Source organism: Adiantum capillus-veneris, chromosome 27, assembly GCF_014529385.1.
Source record: "Adiantum capillus-veneris isolate H3 chromosome 27, ASM1452938v2, whole genome shotgun sequence".
Taxonomy (NCBI): domain Eukaryota; kingdom Viridiplantae; phylum Streptophyta; class Polypodiopsida; order Polypodiales; family Pteridaceae; genus Adiantum; species Adiantum capillus-veneris.
The window spans coordinates 134,394,120-134,419,902 of record NC_140957.1 but is presented as its reverse complement, the minus strand read 5'-3'; the positions used below and the strand labels follow the sequence as shown (position 1 = coordinate 134,419,902).

Genomic DNA, 25,783 nt, shown 5'->3' with positions numbered 1-25,783 from the left:
TGTTGAGAGTTCCTCGTCGACGAGCAATCCAGTTGTGTAGAAACTTTTGGTTGCCATTTCTTCTTCCTTTTCTCTGTTTGTTGTTTGACCTTGTCCTTGGAATCTTCCTTTGGAGTTGGCTCTGCTCCTTTGGTGAACTTAACTGATTGACTTTCACCTTCGTATTTGATAAGCACTGATTTAGAACTCCAGTCAATCATTGCATTGTATTGCTTCTGCCATGGTTGTCCTAGCAATAATGGATGTTGTGTAGCTTGGTCTTCAACCACGTAAAACATATGAGGATACACATATTGGTTAATCTGTATATGTAAAACTGTGCATCCGACAGTTTTGATTGAATTCTCAGAGTAACTCTTTAACTCTTGCTTGGCAGTTTGTAGTTTAGTGTCATTTGTCAATTGTCTATACAAACTGAGTGAAAGTAGGTTAGCTTGAGCTCCTGAATCCAATAGTGCTCTGGCTTTGATTTGGTTGGTTCCTACTTTGCATTCAATGATGGGTTCTTCTTTGTCATTCCCCATTTCTGTTATACTAACTGCGTTTATTTGTATTGCTCCTTCATTGCGCTGTTTCTGACGCAGTAGTCTTCTTTTCTCCATTCTTTCCTTCGCCTCGGCTTGCGCTTCCTCCTCAATCTTTTTCTTTTTCTGGACACGCAGCTTTTCTTGATGTATTTTGAGAAGCATGTCTTGGGTTAGCGGCAAAAGATACTTTTTCACTCTGCATCCACTAATCCAATTGGGCATTTCTTCTCCGTCTAGTGTAGCAAGCTTGACGGCTCCACTTGGTGATAGATCTTTAATCACCAGAGGTCCCATCCCTCGCTTTTTAAGCTTTTTAGCATGTTGTTTCAGAGTGTAAACTAGGACATAGTCCCCAACCTTAAACTCTTTAGTCCGCACATGCTTATCAAAAAATTCCTTTTGTCGCCTTTTTTGAGCGTAGATGGAAGCTACTGCTTTTAGGCGAAGCTCATCTAGCTTTTCCAGGTATCTAATCTATCAGAGAGCTCGTGCCCTGTCCATTCTAGATCCTTAGCCACCCTTAAGGTTGAAATCAAGAATTCTATTGGCAAGATAGCATTTAGCCCAAAAACCATGTTATATGGGGTCGTTCCTATTGATGTTTTATATGCTACCCTATATGCCCATAATGTTGAATGCAACTTCTGGTCCCAGTCAGTTCTCGACTTAGATACAATCTTCGTAAGGACCGTGCATATGGTTTTGTTTGTTGCTTCAGCTTGTCCGTTTGCTTGTGGATGATACGGGGCTGATTTCCTATGGATTACCATGAATTCATCTAGAAGGATCTCTATCACTTCATTTATGAAATGTGTGCCTCGATCACTCACAATTTCTATTGGCAATCCATATCGTACAAAGACGTATTCATATAGAAATTGTGCCGTGGTCCTGGCATCTGCTTTTTGAGTTGCCTTTGCTTCGACCCACTTTGTTAGATAGTCTGTAGCCACAAATGTATTGTGCATGAGTCTTATATGCAGGAGGTGAAATGGGTCCGACATAATCAATCCCCCATTTTGCAAAAGCTCTTGCCCCCATCATTGGTCTAAGCGGCATATCATCTCTTTTAAGTGGTACTTTGGTCCGCTGACAGTCATCACACCGTTTAACGTATTCCTCAGCGTCCATATGTAATGTTGGCCACCATATTCCTGCGGCTAAGACAAGTTTTGCTGTCTTATCACCTGAGAAATGGCCTCCACCTACTCCTCCATGAGCTTGCTCCAGGATTATCACATACTCAGACTCTGATGCGCAAATCCTAAACTGGTTGTCTTTACCTCTCTTATAGAGTTGATCTCCTATTAAAGCGTAATCTCTAGCTTCTGTCTCTACAGATTTTGACGAGCTTTTGACGTTCCTTCTGGGAAAGTTCTATTTGTGAGATATTCAACAATATACTGACTCCATTCTGGAGCGATCATTATCTGATATAATGTTGAATACTCGGCTGGCGGTTTTGATGAACATACAATACATACTGTGACATATTCATGTACGCTTTCTTTCATTCCTGGCCAATAGACTCCCAATTGTAACAAATTCCTATATGTGTTCCTTCTTGAACAATGAAATGCACATTCCTGAACATGTGCTTCGCACAGATATATATTATATTCCTCAGGATTGATGCATAGTCGTAAAACATGATCATTTCCCAATTGATACAACCTTCCTGCAATCAATTGAAGATTCTTGGATTGCTGAATAGCAATATGTTTCAGGTTGTATTCTCTTCTATCGAACTCTCCTCCATAGGTTAATAGGTCAACGACATTTTGAGACCACTTAGGTATCATTTCTATGTTGAACAAGTACGCGTCTGGCATGTCGTCATTTACTCCTATAGGGTCTTCTCCATTCTTCAATCGCGAAAGATGATCAGCTCTAAGATGTGTTTTTCCTTTCTTTACTACTACCGTGAAGTCGAATTCCAGTAAGATAATGAACCATCTCACTATTCTCCCGGTATTGCATGGTTTATTCACTAGGTAGAGCAAGGCTTGGTGATCCGTAAAAAACACAAACTTGTTGGCTAGAAGATAATGCCGAAATTTTTTCACAGCATAGATCATTCCTAATCCCTCTCGCTCTGTTGTGGTGTAATTCTTCTCTGCATGGTTGAGCTGTCGACTGGCGTAACAGATAGGAAAATCCATGTTTCCTTCTTCTGGCTGAGCCAGAATGCATCCTATTGCATATGCAGAAGCATCTATGTGCACATGGAATATCTTCTCCCAATCTGGTGATTTCAAGACTGGAGCAGTAATGAGTGCCTCTTTCAATTTCTTGAATGATTCCTCACACTCCTCTGTCCATTCAAAGTTCACTATTAGCCTGTAAAGTGGTTGGCCTATTATAGCGTACATGTAAATGAATCGTCTATAATATCCGCAATGTCCCATAAAGCTCTGTACTTGTTTCGCATTGGTTGGTCTAGGCATATCCACTATAACTTTTATCTTCTCTAAATCCGTGGATATTCCGTTTTGTGAGACAATATGTCCCATAATTCTGCCCTGTCGGACCATAAACACACATTTCTCAGGATTGAGACAAATGCGATATGTCCTACATTTCTCAAATACTTTTCTTAGGTGTTCTAGATGCTCATCTCTCAGTAGAGAATGTACACATAAGTCATCCATGTAGATTTCTAGAAACAACCTTAAGTATTCTTTGAAAGCATGCGTCATCAGCCTTTGGAAGGTTGCGGGAGCATTGGTTAGACCAAAAGGCATAACTCGATAAGCATAAATTCCCCACTCCGTTGCAAAAGCTGTTTTATGTTGATCTTCCAGTGCTATGGCTAGCTGGTTATATCCTGAAAAACCATCAAGAAAGGAGTATGCTGTTTTTCCTGATACACGCTCTAGAACATGATCAGTTATCAGCAGGGGATAATTGTCCCTGATTGTTGCAGCATTCACTTTCTTTAGGTTGACACACACTCGGAGTTTTCCGTTCTTCTTAGGTACTACCACAATCGGAGATACCCAATCAGTGTGTTCAATCTCGTATATGAATTCAGCTTCCATTAGCTTATCTATCTCTTCTTTGATTCGCTTAGCAAAAGTATCATTATATGTGTATGGTCTCTGTCTGCTAGGCTTTGCGTCTTGTTTCAGTGGGATTGAGTGTTGGCATATCGATGGGTCAACTCCCTTTAAGTCCTTATAAGACCATGCAAACACATCCCTATACTCTCTGAGAAGACTCAAAAGTCTCTCTTCCTCGCTTGGGACAAATCTGTGGCTATGTACACCGGTCTAGGCGTCTCACCTGGAGCTGCTAAATCAACTTTTTTTGCATCCTCCGGTCCGTCATAAGATTCGTTCTCCTTCCTCTCTCGAATAGGTGGGGTTAATATCACCTTCCTATCCTCTATTGTGAATTTCCTATAGTGAGAGGGAACATCCATGTTTTCCTTGATTTTGGCGTTTTCGTCCTCTCCACTCTCAATTTCTGTCGTCCAAACTTCTTTCAGAGTTTTCTTGAGCTCTCTGTACTTGTTTCTACGTTCTAACTTGGACTCCGTGTGTTCTCTGTTGCGCTTGTTCTTTTCTGATTTTTCTGTTTCAGTTTTCGTTCCATTATTTTGAACTTGATTTCTTGAGCCTCTTTTGTCTTTTCGTAAGCTCTTTTGATCACTGCCTCTCATTCTTCCAGAAATCTTATCCTTAACACAATCTTCGGCCTTTACTAGCATTAGGAATTGATTTTTTCCTCTTATTCTAGGCATCGGATTGGTTCTAACCCCTTTTGTTTTTTTCTTTGCTCTACAGTGTTTCTGGCGTTGTTTTGTTTGGTTCGGAAAATCATAAAATCGGACATCCGTTATAGTTTCTTCGTTTCCGCTTGAATTGTCCGTTGACTCGTTGTCTGCTTCATTTCCCCACTCTGGATGATTGGGAATGTCGTGAAACACCTCTTCTTCATCTTCCTTTTCCAGTGTATCGTTCTTTTCAGTTTCTTTTTCGAGCACAGTTCTCAACATGAAATACGGAACCACGTCGTACCCGTCCTTGTCGCAAAATTTCGTTGTGGGACCATCCGGGATTGCGCAAACATCTAGGGTTGCTAGAATGTGTGTCCATTCTAATGGTTCAAACGTGTCCTCTGGAAAGGGTTCTCCTACATAAGTTTCGTCTTCGATAGCCCTTTCTAAAACACATTCTTCTCGTTTCAGACTTCCACATTTCGAAGCTCCACACATCCATAACTCCTTGGGTTTACCTAACCAAGCTGGAAATTCGGATCCCGCCAAAGTAGCTGAATCAAACTCCTCTACCGGTGTTCGGTTCACCTCTTTGTAGCTATGGTCTTTCAGGTTCACACGTGTAGTGGTTTCCATATTTCTCAAGTATATGTGATCGTAGCCCCAATCTTGGACCATTTTCAACTGTCTCATGAATGGTCTTCCCAGTATGATATCATAGTTATTCTCCTTGCCAAAATCGACAATAGCAAAAGTATGTTCGTATTCAATGCCGCAAGAAGTCACTACAACTTTCTCTAATAACCCCATAGGTTTCTCCATGTGTCCATCTGCTAATTGGAGTTTCAACCTAGTCTTCCTTATTGCTGGTTTCCCCCATTTTTTCCAGATTTCTTTTGTAGCAATGGCTACCCCAGCTCCGCTGTCTAGTATTGCCATTGTGTTCACTCCTTGGAATTCAACTGGTAAGGTTGTATTCCCCTCTTCACCTTCGCAATACTCTCCGACCTTGTTTAAGGGTACAGGCTTAGCGTTCTTTTGTGGCTTGCTCAGCTCCTCAATGCTCTCTTGCAATCTCGATGTTGGATCTTTTATCCCGAATTTCTCCAAGCATTTTCCTACAGTGGTCCACATATGTGGTCTTAGCCTCAAAAGCTCAGCTAGAGTGATAGTGCATGTCACTGGTGTTGACAAAATCTCTATCAATCCTTGCGAGTCCATGACTTTTTCTGATGAGATTTTTCGTGAGGGAAGTGCTCTAATCTCGGATTTTGCTTCATACTCTCCTAAGTATGAAGGTAAGGTTTTCAGTGAATGAGGTTTGCTCTCCATTGTTCTAACAGAGCCCCCATCTCCCCAGTAAGATTGCAGATCCAAGTCCACTTGAGATCCTGCCTCAAATTCCACTATGGGAGGATTCCTGATGTCCTTTTCCCAATTTTTCTGATTAGCTTGGCAACTTAGCTCGTTTGCAAAGTTTGCCTCTCTCACTTGTTTCCAAAATTCATTGTAATCCTCATCTTTTCCGTAAATCCTCTGTATGACTGGATGAAAACTCTCTATCTCCTGATCGGTTGTGTTCAATACTATGCGGTCATCCTTTTGTGTATTTTCAGGCTTTTGTGCACTGGGAGTCTTTTCAGCTACCCGTGAAACGATAGTCTCTTGCTGAATTGGGTTTTCCTTTCCACAATTCATTGTTTCTTTTGGTGGTTCTAATAAGGCTTGTGCAGTCTCGATCATTCTCTGGCACATTTCAAGTCTCTGCTTTTCCAATTCTGCGTTTGGGTATGTCATCCACCTCTGTTCTTGTGTTTGGTTGTTCTTTAACCTAGCTTCGTAAGCTCTCATCAGTGCGTCCAATGGTTCGTGTACCTTGTCGACTAGCACTGATCCCCCAGAGCTTAAGCTCGTTGTTTCTTTGATACTCTTTTGTTTCGTTCTTTCCGGGCTCATCTCTCGTTTCCCGTTTTGACTCTCAAGTTTTTCTAATCTAGCTTTAGTTTGCTTTAGTTCCTCAGCTAGAATAGCGTCTTCACGTTCTTTTCTCAACTTCATGCGTGCTTTTCTAGCTTTCCATGTGTTTTTCTGACTCTGCGGTCCTTGACTAACTACGTCAGTCGCTAACTTTCCATTCTCAGGTTCTCTAGTGGTTTTCTTAGCTTGAGCTCTAGTAACAACTTGCGTTGGTATCAGAGTTTCATTTTCAGACCCACTGCTGGTAGGAATAGTTTCTAGCATATTCAATGTCGTCTTTTGCACTTTGTTTGGATTCTTTGAACAATCCTCAATGAAGTGAGTAACCCCACACTCAGTGCAATAAGCGTTAATTCGAATGATTTCCGTATGTGGGCAAACATTCATCAGATGGTCACCTCCACACTTGTAACATGGTCCTAGTGCTGGTCTTGGTCCCGCTTGATTCGTCCTTTGTGGGTAGGATGGTCTTTGTCCTGTTAACCCTCCATGAGCTATGAACATCAAGGTTCTTGCGTCCATATTGTATCTCTCTTCATCAGAAGCACTGGTAACTGTGGGTATTCCAACATTCCCCATCATGCCCCATTGTTCTGGTTGTTTTGGTTCTTCTGGTGGGTAATAAACTGTCGGAGACATGTGTGCACCCGATTCTTCGTAATAGGCTTGAACAGGCACTAAGGCTTGTTCTTCCTGATTCTCTAAGGTTGGTGCATATCTAATGCCCACTGGTCTTGCTCCTGGTAAAGGTGGTTGTTGTCCCAATACCGGTTGCGGTCTTTCTATCCCCATAGGTCCAGGTACATTTCCCGTTGGGTATCGAGGTACTGGATGTACTTGAGGTGGTGCTAATTGAGCAGGAGGTGCATACTGGCGCTCCCTTACATACCCTTTGTTGTAATAACACTCCTCTGTTGGATGATTTGTCCATTTTTGTTCAATAGCACACCATTTCAGTGTTTTTGGCAATGGTTTTTGGTATGGTGCCATCCTTTTTAGAGCATCTTCTATCATTTGCTCTACATTTGGCATGGTTGTTGTTTGAACATTCTTTTTAGTGGTAGTCTCGCTCGCTACGGAGGAGGAGCTACTGGATGCACAATCTGTATCCGCTGACACCTCTCCATAAACCGTACAGTTATCCACTAAGTACAATGCCTCTCTCGTTACTTGCTCAAAACTTGTACAAGCTTTCAAGTGCAAGTCCTTCTTGAGAGTGTCATTCCTCAGTCCCTCAATAAAGAGAACAGATAGTCTGTCATCTTGTGGTCGTTCACGTACTGGACATCTCTCAATGTATTGTTTGAAGCGAAGTGAAGCTTCCTTCACTTTTTCGTGTTCTCTCTGTTTAAAAGCATATATTTGTGAGACCGTATTGTGCTTAATCCCTCGTTTTGAGAATTCCTCAGCAAACTCTCTTAGCAAATGGTCAATGTCATGGAATCCCCCTTTGTTCATTGGTTGAAACCATGTCAATGCAGTACCTTCTAGAGTAAGACCAAATCCCTCGTATTGTGTATGGAAATCTGTTATCTGCTCAGCTCTTAAGACTTGCTTAAAGAGTGACACATGTGCATACGGATCTCCTGAACCACCATACTTCTTTGGCATACACTTGGCTACTTGAGATGGTCTCATACGTCTATGATCTGCTACCAATCTCATTGCTCCTGTGTCTCGGCTAAAGCTTTCTCTAGCATTGATAGCCATTTTTCGGCTCTCCATAATTGCTATACTAAGTTACTCCACCCTACCAAATTCACCCAAACGCTATGGCTATCCCTACCATTTCATTGTACATAGGCGTGTGTGAGTTAGGGGGCTTTTCCCATATCTTCTTAAAAAACCCTCAGCTAGCTAGTCACTGGGCTAGGTGAGCCAAAAAAAAAAAAAAAAAAAAAAGTATATTATGGCCTCTTTGTGTGTAAATATTTCATTGTATATATGGCTTAAATATAGGGATTTTTTATAATTATTTTGGTATTTTATTTAAATATTTCTACTTAGGTGTGTGTTTTATTAAACCTATGTACACCTTCTTTCATCCTCTTACACCATAATTATTTTATTATTTTATTTTTTTATTTTTTATTTGCCAATATGTACATACTCTAACCTCATATTTTTCCTTTATACAAATCACTCCCACATTTTCACCCTCACCCTCGTGAAAACAAAAAATTGATTTCTACTCATTGGTCAAGTTTATTATATTATTTACTTGCATACCTTTTCCTCTTTCACCCAAAATAATTCAAAGAGGGACCATATCATATGATTCCAATATCTTTCCATATCCATAACTCCTCCATATTTTTATTATTATTTTTACTCATTATTCTAACACCATGTGCTCATTGAGCTAAAGTCCATGAATAGTCCATACACTAGTCCCACCATGTATATATTTCTTTATTCACCAATAATCCTCCTCCATGCATGTGTCAAGGGCAACTTGGATGCTTTGTATTATGATATGACAAAGGAGGGGCTCACTCTTGGATGCATTGTACAAATTCAACAAAGGAGGGGTCCACTAAAAGACTTTTGCAAGCATAAAAACAGGCTTTTTGGTGAGAATTTTGGCACCTATCTCCACTCCGAATTTGGAGCAGTGGTCAAAAGAAAAAAATGTAGCCCACGCTCTGAATAATCACCTCAAATTTTTTCATGATTTTTGGAGCTACCAGCGGTGAGCTATGATTTTTTGAGTGGACCCCAGTCTGCCCACTTTTTTCACAAGTAGCCCATAGTCTTCTCTCACCTCTTTCCACACTTCTACACACACACACACACACACACACATTTCTCTCAATCCCTCACTCAAACCTGCACCTTCAATGGTTTCTCTCACCTTCTTCACCATTAACCTCCCCACTTACTCCCATAGCTCTCATATGAGCTCTCCATGTACATACACCATCTCTATGCCTCTCTCTATTATCTCCAAAGTACAATTCCATCTTACTCCAACCTCCAATATCTCACATAGCACCCCAACACTCTATGCGTGAGGAGAGACTTAGGTGTAGCAACCACTTGTGAGCTTCACTCTTGGTGTGAGAGAAGCCTTCAAGCTACACATTGCAAGTGAGAGAGCGTGAGTTCCACAAATCTCAAAACCACTATTGTATATGCTCCTTCATCATCAATAAATTGAGGTTTGGTGCATCAAAGGCGTGATTCGACGTTCAAATCTTCGTCCTTCTATTTGTGCAATACGGTTTGGTGAATTCAAGGTGACTTGTGTATTTTGAGTTTTTATCGGTTGATCTTGATTTTAGGAAGTGTTTTAGTGTGTTTTCCATTGCCAATTTTGTGTCCATTGTAAGAGGGTATTGTGGTGAGAGGTCTCCCACACCCTAAGACAGTGTGTGTGTGTGTTTTGGCAATGTTTAGCAATCACTAAGCATTGAGTGAGTTTTGTACAAGTTCTACGATAGCATCATAACGAACCATCTCCATTTGCAAGTCACAAATAAGGTATTACGCAAGATCCTTTTCTCTCTCTCTCTTCCCTTTGCTCTAGCTCTCTCTGGTCCATTTTGTGTGTGTCTTGGTGTGAGGTTGCTTGTGTGTGTTGTGTGGTGCATCTTCTTGGTTGTGCCAAAATCTCTCTTGCGTCCTAGTTCGCATACCATAACTAGGTGGTGCCTCTATCTTGTTTGGGTTTGGCTGTGGGTTTGTTGTTGTGTTGTGCTTGTGGTTGCCCCAGCCCCAATTGAGCAGCACGGGAGCCTTGAGGGGTGTTTAGAGGTCGCCTCTCTTGTTGCCCGCCCCGGACCGCCTGAGCATCATGGACTTCATGGGTTACCCTTGTCGGTTCCCCTGCCCTGAATCTACTACTAGGAGGTAAATGCGATGGTTCCGCTTCAAACCTTGGACCTGGCGTGGTATAGGTGGGGATTGGAACTGCACTACCTCGATTCGTCTCCATTGACTCTCTGGAATGTAATGATCCCATTGGTCCGAGCTTCGAGTCCCAAGGTTGGCTGCAAGAGTCAGCAACCTGAGTTCTTTGTCCTCCTGTTGTCATTGAGTTTTGCACTCCATTTGTTGGTGCTGGTCTATGTGAGCTAGAAGTAACATAATACTGATGTAGTGGTCCCCCAAAGTATGTATATCCTTCTAATTCTTTCTTGCCCATTGTTGAGTATTGCCTGCCATACTTATCGTAAGTGGCAATTTTCACTTCCGATCCCTCTGTGTAGGTAAAGACATAAAGTCTTTTTTGGTCTGTCAACTCTCAGGTGTAGGGTTCTTCACATCTATAATAGAGATCTTGCTCCCCATTATTATATTTGTATAGCCCCACATAGATGTTATCAGTGTTGATCCTTGTAGTTTCATTCTCTCTTCTTAACCTCGCATTAGGGAAGTTCATTATTGGTGCTTTCTCCTCGAGTTCTTCATCTATTTTGGCTTTGGTGCCCATCAATCCCCACTTGTCCACAATGTTAGGATTTAGGACTACCAAGTACATGGTACCCTCGTCATCTAGATATCTATCTCCGCTATAGCTCACAGGCACTAAGTCCTTGAACTCACTAGGTCTATCTTCTATCTTTACACAATAGCGGTCCATTCCATCTTTGTAGATCTTGGCACCTTGCTCATTGTCGTACTGGTATTTTATGAACAATAGCTTCATGGTGGCAGAAGGGTTTGATGATCCTGCTGCCATATTTTGTATGTTGTTTCTGTTCGAGTGTTCCAAGTTTTCGGTGAAAATCTCGTAAGATCTCTCCGAAGAAGTATCAGAGACACTTCCTTCAAAGATCGGCTCTAATGGTTGCACCCAACTTTGGTTTACACTTCCCTCGGTTGATATGACACTTGCTGGTTCCCCTTGTTTTGGTTGATTATTCCGGAGATTCCTGCCCGATCTCAAATTCATCAATTCCCCTGAAGGACTTTAACTTTTCCGTCTCGGCAATTTGTTTTCCCAGGTTTTTGTGGTCAGAATTGATCCAAACTGAGTGATACTTGGTCAATTGTTTAATCTTGTCAGTTGGACAACTTCTGTTTCATCAAGTGAGAATTTTGTTACTGTTATGCTGAAAAAGACATTATACGCGTATGATGTCTTTTTTCACAGATTTTGACTATTTTGGTTATGCTCACTCTCAGTGGCCCCTTTATGCTCTGTTCACTCACAAAATTCAGTTTGAACTCTGTTTGAGCAAGTTATGGCTAGTTCAGGCTTTTCTTGGCAATTTTCCACTTTTGACTTGTTTTTTGGGTCAATTGTGATCCAAATGGTATGAAACTTGAAATATAACCTCTAGACAGCTATTACAATGGATCTGTGTTAGCAAAGTATCAAAATATGTCCAAAATTAGGTCAAAGACATCATACGCGTATGATGTCTTTTTCATCAATTTGGGTCCAAACTTGATATTTATGCTTTCTACAGTGTTTGTAACAATCTTGTCAGGTCAGATTTCAAAAATAAGCAGTGGATGTGCCAAAAGACATTATACGCGTATGATGTCTTTTGTCCCAGATTTTGACTATTTTTGGTTTTAAGCCTTCTCCAATGTTTATAATTGAGTTTCAAGTGTTTTTGTCAGGTCTGAATGTAAAAACAAGATTTGAATCCAAAATTTCCTATTCTTTGCGTTTCTTGGACTCCGACTTGTCTTTTTGGGTTCCTTTGAGTGTTAATGGTCTTGTTTTAAGTTGATCTCAAGGTAAAACCCCCCTTCTAAACACTCTGGCAATGTCAAATTTTCAATTTTAGTCTCTGTTTAGGTCCTAAGACATCATACGCGTATGATGTCTAAAGTTGCAGATTTCCAGTTTTTCAGCACAGAACTCTTCCAATAGCTCTTTTAAGTGCTCATCAACAATCAGTTACACAGAAAATTTTTCTGAACTTTGTTTATTGCATATTTCACTACCAGAGCGACTTTTTCAGTGATCTAACATGCAATCAAACACATCAAGCAAATAGAACCCCAATTGATAGCTCTAGATCAGGATCAAATCAGGCCCTACCTAAGCTACTTCTAATCATAAAATGGATTTTTTGCAATTGAAAATATAAAGAGATTTACTACCACACAAGGAGTAGCAAATGCTTTTTATGTCAACAACCACTTAAACACCATAAAAAACAATCTAATCTAAGCTAGACTAAAAATACTGTCAACGCGGAAGACCCAAGAATACCCCACTTCCTAGTATCTCTCGAGACCTTCGGAGTCCACCACTCCTAGATCTTTTCTAACTAAAGTATACAAAGTAGTTTATACGACTCACCTCGTAGGATTAGTCTAAGGTCACCTACTTAGGGCTCTCGTCCCCGGCAGCGGCGCCAAATGTTAAGGCGGTTACGCCGCTAGCGGAAGCTAAATAGCGAGAACTCAACCAACAACAGAATTTGTCAGACGAGGACGAAGCTTGACCCGCAGGCGCATGGAAACAACTAGGTGGGTGTCAAATCACCTACTCGACCTTCTAATGACAATCACTACTAAGGAAATCAAATCTAAGTTCTAAAATACGCAAGTGACTGAAATCCGTACTACGAACGAATGCTATACGAAACAGGATCTAGAATCATCGAATCGATCTCAAACTCAAGGGGAAGTCTATACACTAGGTAAGAACAACACCCTAAAGACTTGAACTGCAAAATCAACCTATAACCACTCCGTGCGGTAAACGCGTATGAAGACAGGCCGAAAAATACAGGTGACCGAAACTTGACCCCGATGGTACTAATGTGTAGCTCTACTCGTTGTGGTTCTATAGATATGCTGCACGCTCTATTCCGACACACGAGTTGGAAGAAAACTCACACCGAAGCTCGTAGGAACTTACTACACGTAGAAGCCGATAGCGCGTACTCTTGGTATCTGTGCGTAGCTCTCACCGTTGCTAACGCAATGGTGGTGTCGCTTCTCCAATGGCGGCCCCGTAGCTCGCGTAGCAAGGAGATAAGACTCTCTCTCTCTCTCTCTCTCAGACACAGTCACGGCGCTCAAAACTCACTTTGATTAATAATTCAATCCTCTTAGGTTACAAAACTTTGGCTTATATACCTCAGCCTTGGAGGTGAGAACATCTCTAATTATTTACATCAGCAGGTGAAATTAAGTCGGGATTACAGGCTGGAAACTCAATTGAGTCCCGTTACTTAATGAATGGCTCAAATCAAAATTAATGTCGGAAAGACATTTATTACAATCAATGGTTACAAAATGATGGGTGTGAGCAAAAATGCGGGTGTGATCCTCTGCTGGCTCAACACCCCACTTCATCCATCTCCCCAGAGAATGCTCTCTCTACCATCTTCTCCTTGTGTATCTCACTTAGAACTCAGCTCTCCTTGATTGTTGACGATTGTGAGTAGCCAAGGATGTTGAAGAGGGGAAAGAGGAAAATCTCTTTAGGGTTCTTTGGTGGTCATTTAGCCGGCGGCTACCACAATAGAGAATATACGTACGCCTACGGGCTATAGAGGAGGGTAGTGGCAACGCTAATACATATGGCAAGGCATTCGAGTGGAATATCAAGGGCATTGACACGCAGTAGGTGTGGGCCGTGACTGGCAACTTCATGGTGTTGAGGTATAAAGCCCAATGTGGTCGCCCAGGTAAGTGGGCGGGCCAATAGGTATGTACACATATTCTTTTGTAAAAACATAATAAGAACTCACTATGCTCTACACATTACAGTAGAGCGAGTTAACCATATCGTCGTGCTCTTCTTCTCGCACTCTCTCTCGCGTCGCACTTCCGCTCGTACTCCTTCAACTGGTATCAGAGCTCAGATCGAGGCTCGGGGCAGCACTGCATGAGGCTAGAGTCACCAGCTCAGATTGGAGTGAAATTCGACAGGCGAAGACACGGCCCCAAATCCTGTGGGAACTCCCGAAGGACTTGGTGTGCTCAGAATTTCATTCTGAGGTCATCTCGGTCACCGTTCGGCTTTGACAAAGGTCTGCGCAGGCCATTTTCGACTACGTGGTCTCGACGGGTGCAGATCCGACTCTGCAAATTTGGGGTTTTTTGGCCTACGACTGCAGGTGCTGAGGATATCGACACTCCCAGAGTGTTGATTTGTGGCTGTCTACACATCGAAGGACGGCTCACAGTTCTTAGAGGCGTGTCACATACGACACAGGCGCATCTACACACAGACTGTAGGCGACATCCACTAGTTCATCAGGTAGCTTGTGTTTGCTGCTTGATATTTCAGATTTCATCCTGACATTGCAGGTACTTCCACATGGGATGTATTGTCAGAGATGATGTATGTTTGTTGAGGGTTTGCTGGCTATGAGTCACGCAGCAAACAACCGCCGCAGCAGTTACAACATACAATGGGAAATTTGTGGATGTATGACTTTGTGGGAAGTCTATGTACTGTCAGATTTACTGCAGCCTTTGTTGAGGGTCGAGTGAGGTTTTATAGAGCTGGGGGATTCTTGAATGTTGAGATCCTTTCGGTGATACAGGTCTTGGAGCGATCCCTCGAGCACCCTTAGATAGGCAGCTAGGATGTATTGACTGTGAGTTAGGCAGTTGGGATTGCATCTTTGCTTTACTGCCGTTGAGGCATTGTCGCAGTCTATGCTTACAGGACAGTGAGAGACAATACAGGTGCAGGACAGGTTTACCCGCAGCTTACAGTCTCAGAGAGACAGTGTTTTTTGAGCTGTTTTTTGGTATGTTCTTAGTACACCAGAGCCATTTTACAAAGGAGACTCTGCCAAAATTTCTGCAGAATCTGAAGCTTTCTTGGTTCATTTGACAGGTTGATATTGGTTCAGAGGTTAGTTTACAGGGGAAACTCTGCCGAAATTTTCCCAAGAAAGTAAACTACTGTAAAGCGTAGCTATGGCTGGATCACAGGACACTGCTCTTTACAATATCAAGAAGCTGGATGGAACCAATTTCCCATTGTGGAAGAAGCAGATTTGGCACGTGTTGGTACAAAAGAAGCAGATAAAACCTATAAAGCTCAAGGGGATAAAACCAGAAGATATGGACGAAGATGAATGGAGCGAAATGGATGAATTGGCACTTTCTACCATTATGCTGACTTTGGCAGAAAGCGTTTACTTCAATGTAGCAGACGAGATGTCGGCTTATCAAGCATGGTTAAAGCTGAGTGATCTTTATGAGAAGCAGAGTGCAGCTTCACAGGTATACTAGCTTAAGAAGCTTGTTGACTTGAAGATGAAAGAAGGGACACCTATGTCCAATCATCTGTATGAATTCAACACAATCTATAGTCAGTTGTCAGCTCAAGGTGTCAAGTTTGATGAACCTGTTAGAGCTATGTTCCTATTGATCACATTGCCGGAAAGTTGGGACACTTTTCGCACAACTTTGAGTAATTCTGCACCTCCAGATGGTTTGAACATAGCAGGTGTAGAAGGAAGTCTGCTTACTGAAGAAACCAATAGAAAGACAATGGACAAAGGCAAAGGACCAGCCTTAATTGTCAGGGGAAGGACCAAAGAAAATTACAAAGGTGGAAAGAGGAATCAGTCTCGTAGCAAGTCCCGCAGTGCTAAAGGCAAGAGTGACATAGAATGCTACCATTGTGGCAAGAAGGGTCACATGAAAAGAGACTACAGAGAATGGAAAGCAGAAAAAGGCAAAGAGAAAGCTGAAGACCATGGTGAGAAGAACAAGTCCTCAATGAAGATTCAAGAAATAAATGTGACAAACACTATTGCAGAGGATGACAGTCTAGTGTTAGGAGACATCTACTTCTTGAAGAATACAATGGACTCAGCTCTTCTTACAGCATCTGATGGAAATGCACTGAGTGACTGGATTATAGACTCAGGGGCATCACTTCATGTGTCTCCAAACAAGGAGTGGTTTACCTCTTATGTGACCACTAAAGATCATGTTCGGCTAGGCAATGGGCAGACATGTGAGATCTTAGGTGTTGGAGATGTACAATTGAAGTTTCAGAATGGCTCTTCTTTCACGATGAAGAATGTGAGACATGTTCCCGCAATTACAAAGAGCTTGATCAGCACAGGTTTACTTGATGATGCTGGCTACGTCACCACTTTTGGACAGAACATGTGGCAGATATCCAAGGGTTCTATGGCAGTAGCACATGGACTAAATTCTGGAGGACTTTACATGATTTATGTATCAAATGTCTCTAAAAATGTAATCAATGTAACCGAGCAGCCGAACGTTTCTTTGTGGCATACCCGGGTAGGACATATGTCCAAGAAGGGAATGGAAATCTTTTCTCATTCTGGTTATTTGCCTGGTTTTTCATTTAATGATTTTGAATTCTGTGAACATTGTCTGTATGGTAAGCCAACACAACAGCCACATAAGCATAGAAGCAATAGAAGAGATACACAGTTGGCACTTGTTCATAGTGATTTGTGTGGACCTATGCCTAACCTATCTCTAGGGGGAGCTTCTTACTTTATGACATTTATAGATGATTACTCGAGGAAAGTATGGGTTTACTTTCTCAAGCACAAGGATGAAGCGTTTAGTGTTTTCAAAACGTTTGTGACACTTGTGGAGAAACAGAGTGGCAAGAAGCTTAAATGCTTACGCACTGACAATGGTGGAGAGTATGTTTCAAAGGCCTTTCAGGACTTTTGTGAGTCAAAAGGTATAAAACGTGAACTTAATGCTCCTTACAATCCTCCTCAAAATGGTGTTGCTGAGAGGATGAATAGGACCATACAAGAGAAGGTCAGAAGTATGTTGTCTAATGCACAGTTGCCAAATGGGTTTTGGGCTGAAGCTATATCAACAACTGTTCATCTTGTAAATAGATCTCCTAGCAAGGTTTTGCAAAAGGATTCAGTGCCAGAGATGGTATGGTCAGGAAAAATGCCCTCATACAAGCATCTCAGAGTCTTTGGATGTGAGGCATATACTCACGTTCCAAAGGAATTTAGGAACAAACTTGAGCCAAAGAGTAGAAAGTGCATCTTTCTAGGCTATGGTAATTCTGGTGAGATGGGGTACAGACTTTGGGATCCCGAATCCAGAAAGGTTGTCCACAACAATGATGTTCACTTTAATGAATCCAAATATCATTCTAAACCAGAGAGGGTTGAGGAGATTAGAAGAGTTGTCTTCCAAGAAGATGGACCTGCACGTGCAAGACAAAATGTCAGGGCTCAAGAGGAGCAAGGACAGGATAGAGTGGAACCACAGGTTGTGGCTGAGCCTGAGCCACCTATTGTACGTAGATCTGGACGTGTCACGCGACCTCCTGATAGGTTTGTTCCATCTATGAATTATGTCATGTTGATTGATTGCAATGAGCCTTCATGTTACAAGGAAGCAGTGCAAATGAAGGACTCCGGGATTTGGCAATTGGCCATGCAGTCAGAGATGACAGCTCTGCATAAAAACAAGACATGGAAGCTAGTTAAATTACCATAGGGCAAAAAGGCTCTACCTTGTAAATGGGTTTACAGGTATAAGATCACCGCTCATGATAGTCAGCCAAAGTACAAAGCAAGGCTTGTTGCCAAGGGCTTTAAGCAAGAACAAGGCATTGACTTTGATGAAGTCTTCTCTCCGGTGGTCAAGATGACTACATTGAGATGCTTTCTTGCATTGGTTGCCATATTAGATTTGGTGTTGCACCAAATGGATGTCAAGACAGCGTTCTTGCATGGTGATTTAGATGTGGAAATTTACATGCAGCAGCCATAAGGGTTTGTTGAGAAAGGCAAGGAAGATTGGGTATGCCAGTTGTTAAAGAGTCTTTATGGCTTAAAACAATCACCGAGGGCATGGTACCATAAATTCCACAAGTTTATGCTTTCTCAAGGCTACAAACGTAGTGAGTTCGATCACTGTCTATATACAAATATGGCTAAGGATGGCAGTTGGTTGATCCTTATTTTGTATGTGGATGACATGTTGATTGCTGGCAAGCACTTGGAAGAAATTTCAGCTTTGAAGTCAAAGATGGCAAAATCGTTTGACATGAAAGACATGGGTGAGGCAAGTCATATACTTGGTATGCGCATTGAGAGAGACAGATCAAAGAAGTTGATTTGGTTATCTCAAACAGAGTATATTGACAAGGTTTTGCAACGTTTCAATATGGAGAAGGGAAAGGCATTGAGTGTTCCATTGCCACCATATGTGAAACTTAGCAAACAAGATCGTCCTTTGTCTGAGGAAGAACAGGCTGAAATGGATAAGATTCCATATGCGTTTGCAGTGGGTAGTTTGATGTATGCAATGATTGCTACTCGCCCAGACATTGCATTTGCAGTGGGAGTAGTAAGTCGATACATGTCAAACCCAGGCAAGAAACATTGGGAGGCAGTGAAAGGAATATTGAGATACCTGAAAGCTACAAAGAGTATGCGTATATGCTATAAGAGTCAGGAGCTAAGTGTAAAGGGTTTTACAGACTCAGATTATGCAGGTGACTTAGACAACCGAAGGTCTACGTCAGGGTATGTCTTTACATTGGCTGGTGGAGCAGTATCATGGCGTTCTAGATTACAAGATTGTGTTACTCAGTCTACTACAGAGGCTGAATATGTTGCAGCATCAGAGGCATGCAAAGAATCAATTTGGCTTAATCGACTAGTAATAGATTTGGGAATCAAAGAAGAGATGCCTGTGTTATATTGTGATAGTCAAAGTGCTATACAATTGGCTCGCAATCCAGTTTATCACTCAAAGACAAAGCATGTGGATGTGAAGTATCATTTCATCAGGGAAATGCTCGAGGATAAGCAACTTCAGCTTGTCAAAGTTCACACCACAGAAAATCCTGCTGATCTACTTACAAAAGGACTTCCCTTAGAGTGCTTTACGCATTTTCGCAAGCAGTTAGGTGTAGGGTAGTACATCACTTCTCTACATCTCTTGTATATTAGCTTGTATAGTAGCTTCTCTCACACTTAAAGTACCACATTGGACTTTAAGTGGGAGGTTGTTGGGGTATAAAGCCCAATGTGGTCGCCCAGGTAAGTGGGCGGGCCGTCAGGTATGTACACATATTCTTTTGTAAAAACCTAATAAGAACTCACTATGCTCTACACATTCCAGTAAGCGAGTTCACCATATCGTCGTGCTCTTCTTCTCGCACTCTCTCTCGCGTCGCACTTCCGCTCGTACTCCTTCACATAGGCGCCCACAAATATTGGCTTAGTGCATTCCAAGAGACGACATTGTAGGTAGGAATCTTCGAAGGGCCAAGGTCTATAAATGACCCCTCTTAAAAAAGCTCAAAGCTTTCTGACCCTGCTATTGGACATCAATGCACCCTTGCGAGGGGCGATCGCATAAAAAAACAACACACACCTACTTATCTCTCTCTCTCTCTCTCCCCCCCCTTGACATCTCGGACATGAAGCTCCTCAAGCACTTTTTGTGCTAATTCCCAAAATACCCCTTAAATTTCAAAATCCCCGAAAGTACCCTTGTATCTATTTTCTAGATCCGTTTTTAGGTCTATAAATGACCCCTCTTAAAATAGCTCAAAGCTTCCTGACCCTGCTATTGGACATCAATGCACCCTTGCGAGGGGTGATCGCATCAAAAAACAACACACCTCTCTCTCTCTCTCTCTCTCTCTCTCTCTCTCTCTCTCTCTCTCTCTCTCTCTCTCTCTCTCTCTCTCTCTCTCTCCCCTTCTCCCCTTGACATCTCGGACAGGAAGCTCCTCAAGCACTTTTTGTGCTAATTCCCAAAATACCCCTTAAATTTCAAAATCCCCGAAAGTACCCTTGTATCTATTTTCTAGATCCGTTTTTTTAGTGCTTAGCAATTCATCTCCAAAGCCTACATAACCAAATTTTTTTTTAGTTTTAGCATATTGTATCTATACAAATATGTTTTTGCATCTCTGGAATCACTTAAAATAATGAAGCCTACATACTCTTAAAGTAATTTGTCATTCCTATCATTCCCAGGCGCAGGTCGCAGAGAGGGGGGGGGGGGGGCATTCATGCAAGGAGACCACGGCGGCAACTCCTACCCCAAGGCGGCGCACACAGAGAGAGAGAGAGAGAGAGAGAGAGAGAGAGAGAGAGAGAGAGAGAGAGAGAGAGAGAGAGAGAGAGAGAGAGAGAGAGAGAGAGAGAGAGAGAGAGAGAGAGAGAGAGAGAGAGAGAGAGAGAGAGAGGGAGAGAGAGAGAGTGCTACTACCTGCAGGCCACCGGTGGTGTAGTAGTCTCGAGAGGAAAAGCAAGCCGGGGAGCAGTAGCAGCCGCAGTAGCTACTGCGATTGGTGACCACGGCCATGACGGCAGACCCTCTCAGGAGCAAGGTAAACACGGCAGCAGGAGCCCCTCTTTCTCTCTCTGCCGCCGCAGGACGCACAGAATGGCTGATAGGAGGTCGTGGCTCTCTCTCTCTCTCTCTTTCTCTCTCTTTGCCAGAGCCCTGAGCTTCTTGTCTCGCTCCCTTGTTAGCAAACACTAATGCAGATGGGCTGATGGAAACACAGAGAGCCGGGTTGATGGCGGGCTGATGGTTGATGGCGGGATGATGGAAACACAGAGAGCCGGGTTGATGGCGGGCTGATGGAAACACAGAGAGCTGGGTTGATGGCGAGACGGGATGATGGTGACTCAGAGCGCCGATGTAGCCCTCTCTCTCTGGAGCAGCGTATGAGCAGCGGGAGTGGGCAGCGGCAGACCACTCTCTATGAGGACCTCTCTCTCTCTCTTGACGTGAGGAACGCAGGAGCAGGACCTCCACTCACTCTCTCTCTCTCCCGCCCATTGAACACCTCGCATCACCGGGCGCGCCAACTTGAGTAGGCGGCTGGCGATGATGGGTTTATTTGAAGGCTTTTTTTTGAAAATGCCCGCTTGAATGTCCCTGAGTCTCCTAGAGTCGCCACGTGGTAGGGGGGGGAGGGGGGGGGGCGGAATCCCCTCCCCTTTTATCTATTAGTATAGATCAAGTGTCTATTGCACAAACTCTCTTTCAATAACATTACTTAAACAATTGACCACTCGCATATTCTGTGTTAGATGCATGATTTCTGTACGTTGCCAAATGTATGAGTGGCACAAAGATGCATTAACAATGTCTTCTCTTCCCCCTTTGCGCACGACAGGTAATATCTGTCTAAAATCACCACCAAGGAGGAGAACCTTTCCACCAAGCAACATGTCATTTTTTATGACATCTTTTAGTGTCTTATAAAGAGCCTCAAAAGCGTGTCTATGAGCCATGGGGGCTTCATCCCATATGATAAGTGAACTCATTCGCAACAACTCAGCAAGCTGGCTGTTTACTTTGATGTTACATGTGGACTCAGAAGTTATATCAATAGGGATCTTGAATCTAGAGTGTGAAGTCCTTCCATTGTCGAGAAGCTGTGCTGCAATCCCGGACCATGCACATGCCAAGCAACTTTGGACTCTCCGGGTATCTGAGAGAGCAAAGCATTGTAGAGATAAGTCTTTCCCGTTCCACCTGGCCCATCCAAGAAAACAATAGTCCCTCTGCTCATGCACGCTACTTGTAAAACCCGATTGTAAGCTTCCCTTTGCCCAACATTGAAAGATGATTCCATTCGAGCAGACAATACTCTTTGGTCCTCTCTGTTATACATGAACTCTTCAGCAAGCACTCCATGCTCACTCATAATTTGCAAGGTGTGATCCACCCGGGGCATTCCAGAATAATCCGAGAGCCTCTTTCCATAGTGTTGAAGCATTGTCTCTAAGTTTGACAAAGCTTGGTTCTGTGCCATGTGTTCACAGATATTCGCATCATTTGTGGGAACCCTCATATGATATACATGGTCCTCAGAAAGCTCCTTACAAAAGCGATTCCACAATGCACCAGGATGTATTGGTTCACAAAAAACCAAAATGACTACAAACAGTAGGCACAATTGTTGCCCTGTTTGCTGAAAAGAAGCTTCTTCCAAACAAAGAAACCATTCATCATCGACTTGCAGTAATCCTCGTGCATTACATGTTTCTTTAAATGTGTCATATACTCGTCCATTGAAGGTTCTAATATCCTCAAAAGACTTACATCCTTTGCACATGTTGAGTAACATATGCAAATAGTACAAATCTCCAGCATTGGGAACAATGTGGTACATTCTTCCAATCATGTCACCAATCTGTCTTTGAGTCCATGTTCTACTTGCTGGATTCCAAACCCACTTTGTTGGGAAGTCTATGTACAACAAATCGTTGGCCTCTGGATATTGTTGATTTGCAACAAACCACTCAGTGAGTGTTGTCTTTTTGCTGACATCTCCCTCCACCACACTCTGTACAGTCGCTCTGTCGCTAAAGATGACTTGATTTTGATGAGGCAAATGAACTTGGAGCCGTTGTATGTCAGGTTTCTCTTGATGCATGTGAAACCCAAGTATACGCCAGATAGCCTCAGATGCTGATACATATCGAGCATTAAGATAGTTTGTAACTTCATTTAGAAGCCCTTCACTATCTTGTAGAACAACAGTGGCCCTGTCATGTCCCTTATACACATACTTGTAGAGATATTTCACAGCGGATATAGTGGAGCAAACCTCCACATTGATATGTGCATTGTACCTTATTGACAAAAATGGATTGTATGGAACAATCCATTTATTACTCATTTGCACTTTATTACATACAACGTAATTTCCATCATCCCTCCTCATGTACGTTGGGTATCCATCCCTAGCCATAGTAGTCGATGCACTAAAGCTTCGAGGATATTTAAACCTGCACTTCCCATGTTTCATACATGGAGCATTCTTATTCAAGTTTCCACACGGGCCATGCACATTACACCGACTGATAACATCATACAATTGTGGAAACATTACTTTATCAGGAAGCTCCGCACACACAATCTTATCATAATGCAATGTCTCTGTTGGCTTATGCTTAGATGCAAGTATCAATAGAATGTGAGCATGAGGAAGGCCTCTCTTTTGGAACTCAATCACAGAAATGTGTCCAATGACCTTAACAAAAACAGCTCTCTTAATCAGCAAGCCCATCAAATCCTTGAACTTATGGTAGAAAACACGGGCAGTAAGATCAGGACGATCATTGGATGTTTGTCCAGGCAGTAATGCATCCTGTATCTCCTTCCATCGAGGATTGCATGTGAATGTAATGAAGAGATCATGTTTTCCTCTCTTGCGTACAATTGCCATGGCATCCTGGTACAGCTGGTGCATATAGCGAGGGCCACCAACATACGAAGAAGGCAATACAACCCTTCTTCCAACATTAGCACCCAATAACAGTTCTCTATCATCCCTTGTTCCATCTCTTTCTCCAACCATATATGTCAAGCCTTGATACACCTCACTGCGAAGTTCACTTTGATGATTACGAACCCACAAAAGCCTTAACTCCTCCATACAACTATATGCATCAACAATATATTGTTGCACTAACCTACCACCACGTAAAAGACATTGTGTCATGTCATCTCTAATTTGCAATCTATACTTGTAAAAATCCATTGTAGAAATTTACTTTGTAGTTCCATTTACTCGCTCTCTGCTTACTTCTGCTCTGTTCACTTGGGGTATGTAAGGATTCCAACCTTCTTCACCATTTGGAAATAGCAACATATATAATAGAGGCATGTATGACCTATGGCAATTTGAGATTCCTTTTAGACCACCACCCAAAAGATTCAACACAATATCACGATGGGCAATGTTGCTCTCTTCACCCTGACCAGGCACGATTGCAGCAACTTCCACACTTGTTGGAGCAACATATTGCCAGCCATTTGTACGCTTCTCAGTAATGACCATCCTAATCTCTGGAATATTGGAAGTTTGGACCATTGTAGCAAACCCCCTAAAAGCTTGAACATACGGATTTACTCGATGCATCATCGATTGCAAGCTTTCCAAAACATCTGGTTTGAGTTTAGAAACATGAATCATCCTGTTTTGCAACTCATTCTCAGTGTCAAAAAAATACAACTAAGCAAAGCGAGGATTTGACCTGATCGCTCTTCTGGCATCAATGGACCAATGTTATGATAAATAGATCCATGCACCTTGAAGGTACAGATTCCTTTTCTCTGGCAGAGAGATTCATCTATATGAGCTCCCAAAGAAGCAAATGCCAACACACTATTGTATGCTCTGATATGTTTCAAGAATTTTCTACTTCTAGTATTACCCCCTTGCATCAATTCCCTTAATTCTAAAGGAGGTTCACTTAATGGCGGCAAAGAAACATTTCCTAAGTTGCAACAACTCTTCCCAACAAATGTGCGAATGGTCTTTGTTTCCGTTTTCCAAGCTAAAGCACCACAAAAGGAACATGCAAAATCCAAGTTGCCTATGTTGTGAAGAATACACTTTTCATGAGAAATAGATAACATAGAGATATGCATCAAGGAAGTGGTCTCGGAATATAAGTAGGTGATAGATAGGCAAAGTGTCTCAACTTTGGAGTAATCTCCCTCTCTGGAGACAATTACAGGCTCCTCAAGAACATCTCCATTATTGGCTTCCAAATTGTCTTCCACTTCAATCCCTACATAACTTTGCGAGAGAATTGACTCGTTATCTACATCCAATGCAGTCCTTTCATCAGGAAATTCATTGCATCGATTCACGTTTATCAAATGATGGCAATCTTCCCATCGAGGCACATCAATCTCACCCAGAGAACGTCGAACTCTATCTCGCGCTGCTGCACGTCGCGTAGCTCGAGAGGCTTGAAATATCCTACTATGTCTTGCATGTCCAGGAGACAACACCTTTGGACCAATAGCCATCTGTCCAAAAAAGAAATCTTAGAAGTACTCACAAGTATATACAGGTTAGTATCTAGAGAATTCAGAAGAGAGTATGAAGAAGAAAGGATTTCCCAACTATATCTATCTTTCTTTGAGAGAGTCAGTGAGAGGAGGCTTGCCAACCCACATGGTAAATGTCTATATACTTCTATATATGTCTCTCTATATCTCATCTAACTACTACTAAGGATATAGTTGTGGGAGCGAGTCCATCCGATTAGCCCACCGACGATTGTCGGTTAAGTTTCAGCCGGCAGTTTTCCGCATTGGTTATAATGCACCAGTCTGCACGTCGACCGGATTCTCGCCCGCCCGAGGTCCCCTGACCCTTGAGGAGTCGCCATGTTAACTCATTATTGGCCATTGGAAACCTTTGCTCAATCAAGATGGATTCAAAGGTGCCTCCAAATCAGCCCCAAAGTGCTTCATTATGAAGAGTTACCATGGTGACAGGTCCCCATTTGAGTTGGTAGAGTGGCATTGAGGCTTGGGTTGTTGTGTACATTCCGTTTACGCAATCAAAAGCAAATACCACATCGGCAATGGTGTGCATGTGATTACATTAGGAGAGACACTCTCGCTTTGCATCTGCCAAAAATAGCCCAGAGCTTCTTGACCCTACCCAAATTCGACATATTTGGCAATCAATGCATTCAAAGAGACGGCATCCTATATAGGAAGCTCTCTCCCACTTTTTGTGCTTTATGAAGTGCTTCACATGTTGCAACATAACTTGAGAGAGAGAGAGAGAGAGAGAGAGAGAGAGAGAGAGAGAGAGAGAGAGAGAGAGAGAGAGAGAGTTTCACTGCAACATAACTTGAGAGAA

General features: G+C 42.4%; 1 protein-coding gene across 1 annotated transcript; it reads right to left on the bottom strand.

Annotated features, from left to right (window-relative positions):
* Window positions 1-21,128: 21,128 nt before the first annotated feature.
* LOC147422792 (uncharacterized) lies at window positions 21,129-24,936 on the bottom strand. The gene is made up of 5 exons (XM_086503092.1): window positions 24,637-24,936; window positions 24,208-24,248; window positions 23,670-24,092; window positions 21,643-23,588; window positions 21,129-21,547 (listed from the first exon to the last, which is right to left on the bottom strand). Exons 1-5 carry the CDS (start codon window positions 24,934-24,936, stop codon window positions 21,129-21,131), a joined length of 3,129 nt encoding a protein of 1,042 aa, XP_086359218.1.
* Between the last annotated feature and the right edge of the window lie 847 nt (window positions 24,937-25,783).